At 36.2% G+C, this 6,704-nt stretch overlaps 1 protein-coding gene across 1 annotated transcript in view; it reads right to left on the bottom strand.

The window, feature by feature from the left end:
* Positions 1-1,086: 1,086 nt before the first annotated feature.
* Positions 1,087-6,704, bottom strand: part of EXOC2 (exocyst complex component 2) — a 143,424-nt gene continuing 137,806 nt past the window's right edge. Inside the window, exons 26-28 of the mRNA XM_013942074.2 lie at positions 5,873-5,934; positions 3,950-4,009; positions 1,087-1,709 (exon numbers count right to left, since the gene is read on the bottom strand). Coding sequence (XP_013797528.1) covers positions 1,616-1,709; positions 3,950-4,009; positions 5,873-5,934 — 216 coding nt within the window. The 3' untranslated portion in view covers positions 1,087-1,615. The remainder of the gene's footprint in view (positions 1,710-3,949; positions 4,010-5,872; positions 5,935-6,704) is intronic.

Genomic DNA, 6,704 nt, shown 5'->3' with positions numbered 1-6,704 from the left:
TGCAACCAGCTTAGAATGGGTAACATCGAACAAAACATCGTTTCAGGTGTTTAATGATTCTGTTAAGCCAATAATGACATGTATTTCAAGTTTCAAACTTCCATTCAAAATGCTACTACCACTTGCTTGCACACAATTTTTCATGAATACATGTCCATCAACATGTTTCTTGCAGTATTTTATAATTAGTACAACTGTATGCTTTTTAAAAAAAAAAAAACAACTATGTTTTAAAGCATCTGAATGGACTGGCTGAAGAAAAAAGCTGACATTAAAAAAAAATTGTATGAAAACTCAGTGCACAGCTTCTGAAAAGTCATATTTGAAACGTACAGAAAGAATACATTGTTACTGCACAATTTATTTAATGTGTGAGTCACAATTTTGGGTAAAAAATTAAAAAGCTCCCCAAAACAAAACAATTTTGTATTAGTTGCTCTCTATTATAGCTTCCTGTATTTATATTAAGTCCCAGAATGCAAGTCAGTGTTGAACCTGGTCCCACCTGTTAGCTGGGAAGGCAGTTCTTGACCTTACTGCAATTATATGTTAGGGGCAGCAAAATTTTTCTTCTCTCCTCCTGAATACCTATTCCCCGCCAAACAAATTCAATAATTGATGGTGAAAAGAGGACTGACTAACAAGAGGGAAGAGGAAGACAGTGGTAGTATGTATGTAAGAATGAGACAAGACAAGACAAGAGAGAAGAAAGCTGTAAAACCAACGTACTCCTCCTGACACCTTCTACTTACCTCTGACTATGCAACAGGCTATTTGCTATTCTACTCCTTAACACCAAATAATATTTTACTTAAACATTTAAAGAAATTCTACTAATCTTACATTTATAAACTCAGAGCACTTTTCTGTTAATTTCCAGTGAAAGGAGAGTTTATTTCAGATATGAATGTTAACATCAATATTCAGATAGAAGGAAAAATAATATAGACAGATCTGTTTAATTAAGAAAGAAGTAAGCAAATAAAAGCCTCTCAAGAAATCAGACTTATGACCACTAAAACTGTAGATGATAGCAGAAAAAAGTGATAATTTTTTAATGTAAAAGAAGCAGTATCCTTTTGCATATTGTATTTGAATATTTATTTGTCATTTGTTAAGTAGTAATGTTTATTGCATGCTTCTCAATAGTTTATAGAAGTTGACTCTTCCAATCACTTACATCAGGATTGCTCTACATCTGGAAGTTAAGAATTAATACACTGAGCAGTATGTGTAACTACACAAAATTATGGTGACATTTGCTAAAAATATATTTAAATGTATTTTAACAAATGAAACTGACATTGCAGCACATAAATGAAGATTTCCTCACACACTTACAGCCAAGAAGAGTGTATGTAAACAAAACTGGCTTAATCCACGCCACAGAATGCAATATAGTAGACAGAAAATCATTTTATCCTGATATATATGAACGGAACTCTCATTCAACAGGATACCACATACCATTTTTCTGAGTTGTATCTCATCACTTCTTTTTCAATGAAATTCCTTTTGTTTTTTTTCAGAGTGCTCAAAGGAGTAGAAGTAGTACAGGAAAATGGGTGACGCTTATCCGCATTCACATTTCGAGTTCCTTGCATTGTGTTGCTGTCTATGTTTTCATCATTGCTGATGAAGAAGCTTGAAAGCAGGTCAGCTGCAAGTGCATGCTACTTTTAAATTTGTTTAGTAGCTCTTCTAGTAACCTGTAAAAGGTAAATATTTACAACTTTGGCAGATTCTGAAAAGGGAACAATTATCAAACATTTTAGCTATTCCGTATGTAACTTCAAATATGCTGTTTGTTTAAATACAGGGCCTAAAATTGGATCTAGTTTAGATATCTGAATATTACAGACATTTAGAAATATGGTAAGTGTATCTTATAAAGGGATGATCTATGGCCAGAAGAGGACGTAGGCACAGAGATTTTATCAAGGTAATAAAATACACCTTTATATCCCTTTCCTTCCATATAAAGACCATCTCCTGAAAGAAAAAAATACGCAAAACACAATGGCAACAGGACTGTTGGTGAAGGATCATAAGATTCTTATCATGTAAAGAAAATCTAGAAACTGCCAGACTGTGCCATAAAACCAGTATCCCTTATCAAGGCTGTGGTTTTGGTGTCTATTTGAATTGCGAATTTTAGTTCTCAGACTTGTCTTTGGGAGGTATTTCAGGGATATCTCTTTGGGATCATGTCTGAGAGATTAGAGGTAGAATGACTGTTCTGGAAGAAGTATTCACTCATTTGCAGCTATGTAGTTTTGTCCTTTACAGATAATAAACTATGTATGAGTTCATTCTTTAGCATAAAAATTGTTCAGTTACATCTACATAGCTGCCAAGAGGGTAGTTGGTGTGGTGGATAATGTTTATTATAATCCTCAAAATACAGGTATAGGATCAAGTGTATTGATGGTTTTGTTGTAGGAGATATTTATCATAACAGTGGAGACACATTATTAAATTTTACATTCTTGCCTGTATGTTTCATGTGTATTCTGAGGAAGAAAATGTTCTCAGAACTGTTTGCTCTATTTCAAAAGCAAGCTAGATGGGGCAGATATGCATCATCTCAAGCTTTTGGCAAGCTGTGATTATTCAACAGCCAGTAACAAAGGAAATTATACTGTATGGTAAAAAATAAAAATAAAAATCAATAACAACAACTTGAACCACAAAATCAGTATCTGCTTCCTCAGGAATTCCTCTGGAAAATGACTATAGCCACAATCATCATTCAATGTCGTAGTAATGACTGCGGTTAAACAGAAAGGAACAGCTCTAAATCAGTGCATAAATATGTTTTATTTAACACAAATATGTGTATTTTATAATGAACTGTTTGGAGTGCTGGCAATCGCAGTGATAATAACCCAGGAAATAGAACAAAGTTTGGCACTGTCTGGGGCTCAGAACTCTGAGACAGACGTAAAAACGATGCAGTTCTTGATTCTCATCTGTCCCATGAAGCTCAGATGCTGGTGACTAAGTCAACAAAATCCAACAGGTGTTTTGGAAAGTCTGAGTTGAAGAACCCTCCTTACTCAAAACTGATCCTATCTTTAATAAAACATGAGATAAGGCAAGAAGATAACTTGACACTTTCTGTGGAGGGCTAGTGAACAACAGGTTTGAATAAACAGACAGAGGACTTCTGGAAGAAGGCAAGGTTTGCCTTCTTCATGGACTGTACAAACAGGATCTAGATGTGTCTACAAAATATTCTGAGTTCTGAATGTTAAGTATTTGATGCAGTTCAGTTCCTAAAGATACCATAATACCAGTCTCAAAATAGCCATATTTATACTAATATACTCATTACAAATCATGCCTGTTTTTACCATGCTATACTTTATGAAGCTACGCTTATAACATAGACTATCAAATGCTAGGTTGGATGCCAAAAAGCAGCTTGGTTGTCAAAGGTTCCTATGGTGTGCAAGGAGGAACCCAGAACTCCTCCTCTTGACGTTAAGGAAGAACCACAGACCCTTCTTATTTGTTTTTAAAATGAAACAAGTCAGTTTTGAAAGTTCCCCAAATATCAGCTGGCAAAAACTCAGACTTTGCTCCTTGGCCATTTTTTAATTGCTGCTAAAATCAGCAATGGAGTTCATTGAAACTAAGATTAGCGTAGAAGGCTAAAATTGACTGAAATTAAAAAAATAAAAACAAAGCTATATTGAACTGGTAAGCCTAGGATGGGAAAGGGGAGATGTGCCACAAAGCCATTGGCTCTTCTGTATAATTTAATAGGGCACATTGAGCAAGGGTCTAGCTTATTTTCAGCACTCTTCAAAGAAGCTTTCATTCTGTGACTCAGAAGAGTAAAATACAGTGAAGATTAATCCTCTAGTAACAAAGTTCTGATACAACAGTAAAAAGAAATGGCCCTAGAAACCAGAAAGGAGATGAGACAGTGCAGTATACTCACTTTTTGTCTGTTCCACTTGAGAGCTGAGGCAAGGCTTCCAAAGCTTGCTTAAAGCTCGAACTATAAGGAAAGCAAAAATACTTATTTCCCCTTTCAGCAATAACAGTTTCTCTCTATATAGTTCATAGAAACATGATACATTTTATCCATTCTTCTTATTTCAATAAATTAACAAAATATCAACTCAACACTTGACATTTATGTGCAAATTGTATATAAAGTAGTCATGGGCTCAGGCAGGTCTCTCAACAGTCCTAATCTGATATACACAAGAGGCCAAAAGGAAATGTTAAATCAGCAGCTCATTTAAGACAGTGCTTGATGTCCTGGATTCTTCAGGTGTTACAGTAATTGCCAGCCTGTCTTCTGCCTAGAACTAAGTGACCATCAGAGTATGAAGCACAGGTAAAATATTGATCTTGGCTTTCTGCACTCAGCAGACAGGTCACTGCATTTTCTCCTACAGGAGAAGGCTTACAGACAAAATTACAGCAGGTTTGCATTGATGTAACATAGAATCATAGAATAGCTTTGGCTGGAAGGGACCTCCGGAGATCATCAGGTCCAACCCCCCTCTCAAAGCAGGTCCAACTTTGAAATTAGAGAGGGTTGCTTGGGGCCTTGTCCAGTCAAGTTTGAATATTTCCAAGGATGGAGATTCCACACCTTTCTTGGCAACCTGAAGCACATGTGCAGGGAACGGTGCAAGACCTGCACAGATGCATACAATCTTCTGTCAGCAAAAGATGAATATGGCTACTTGTAGCAACTATTAGTGACAAGTCTAGGAATAAAAAGGCATCTAAGAAGATTCAGCTTCTGGGGTTCACTCTGTTTTGCTCATATGCTGATTGGAAACAATAGCACTTAATTTTGTCCAATTTGAGCTGGTGCCAAGTAGTTTTCACCTAGGCCTTCACCACCATCAGACATTCAGAACAGGGAAGCAAGCCTTTCCAAGTTGAATGCAGTGATATCACAGAATATCACATGTGACATTATGAAGATACATTAGAGCCTCAGGCCTTACAACTTCCCCTACAAAATGTTGATCATGTAACATGACTGAACTGTAATTGGTGGGAACATAACGTAACGCCAGGCCTAACAAAAATGTAGTTAATCTAAACTAATGAATGAATATGCTCATATCCAATCCCAAGGATAATCAACTAACAACCTGTAATCAATCAGTCAACATTACTCAAAACTGCTGACAGCTATCATAGGTTGTGTTTTTGGATGTCTTGACTTCATCAGCCACAAATGCTGCTAGTGCTTTTCTTTCTCGCTTTATATTTGTATGTGCCCCACAATATTTATCTTCAATTTTGTACCCCACTGAAAGATGTTAAATTGCTGAAAGCCTTTTAAAGGCTTTCCTTGTAAGAGACAGAGGGAAGCTGAACTCACTTTCCCTGATCAGGCATGTGGAAAAGGAGAAGTGTACTGTGCAAGCTTGTGGAGAGCCCTCATTTTCCACATCCCTGTGAGGGGATCCTGCCAGTGGCTGGTTCTACATTCTCTCTGAATTGTCTGGCAGGCTTTTTGCAGTATGCTGCATGGGACCCCTGTGAGAAACTGGATGAAACTCAGCGACACCTGCCTTTGTCTTGTTTTAGCACTATTTTCCTCAGCAGCTGAACTACTGTTTTTTTTTGTTTTGTTTTTTTAAGGTAACAGTACAAAATATCTAGTTTGTATGAGCAAACAATTTCAAATTAATAACAAAAAATTAAATGAAAGTAACAATTTTCTTTGAACTGATAAAACCTTAATGGTAACCTGCTTCCCATATATTTGCTTAATGTATCACATATTCCATTTGAAGCACAGTTTCTTGAAAACACTTAATATATATCATGTGCTTTTGCATGTTTACCAAGATTACAATAAAACAATATAAATTACTGCAAATCTTACTTGCTTTCTGGTGTTAGGTATATGGCCACTGTATCTCTCAAAGCACAGATTTCAAGTCTTGCCTAAAGACAGAAATACAAATATTGAAACAACCTTACAGTGCCTTTTGGTCAACTGAATACTAGTATCACAAAGCTTCACCTGTTTTTAGAAGAAAATACTACATGCTGCAGTTTTAAGCAGCCTTGGCTTTAACAGTTTGTTTCATGTATTTTTGGTTGCCATGCTGCCATGTCAGTTAGGAAAGCACTAAAAGGAACAATTTCATACTTTTGATTCAAGTCAAATTGTTTGTACAGTCACTATGACTATGTAGCAGTCTAAAAACATTGGTTTGTCTCTCAGTAACAGTAATAAATCTTGAACTCTGTTCCATCTTTTCTGTTCTGCAATAAAAAGACAGAAAGACACTACCTTAAATTTTCTGTCCCCCCCCCCCTGCTTTTTTTTAAAGTACAGTAAGCTTAACTTCTCACAGCATGGCTTGGCCAGGGAGGAAGCAAACAAAAATCTGTCAATACACGTTTTATTCTTGGTTTTGCTGCTGATTTTTTTTTTTTCCCATCAGATGAGGAAGTAGTGCTCTACTTCTCTTGTCTGTCACCTGGTGGGCACACAAGCTTGGGGATTCTACCCCTTACACTGTACTGTGTGTCTAGGTATTGATTTCCACCCAGGCAAACTATAATGGAGAATGAACTCAGGGACTACACAAAGTTCATATATCTTTCTCCAGTCATCATGTAATCATTATCATCACAGGTTTTATATGAAACAAGAACATTCTGAATGTGATCAATACTTAAATAACTTATTCCATACAAATATTAAG

This window comes from Apteryx mantelli, chromosome 2 (genome assembly GCF_036417845.1).
Source record: "Apteryx mantelli isolate bAptMan1 chromosome 2, bAptMan1.hap1, whole genome shotgun sequence".
NCBI lineage: Eukaryota > Metazoa > Chordata > Aves > Apterygiformes > Apterygidae > Apteryx > Apteryx mantelli.
The sequence above is the reverse complement of the archived record's forward strand: the minus strand, read 5'-3'. Positions and strand labels throughout refer to the sequence as shown.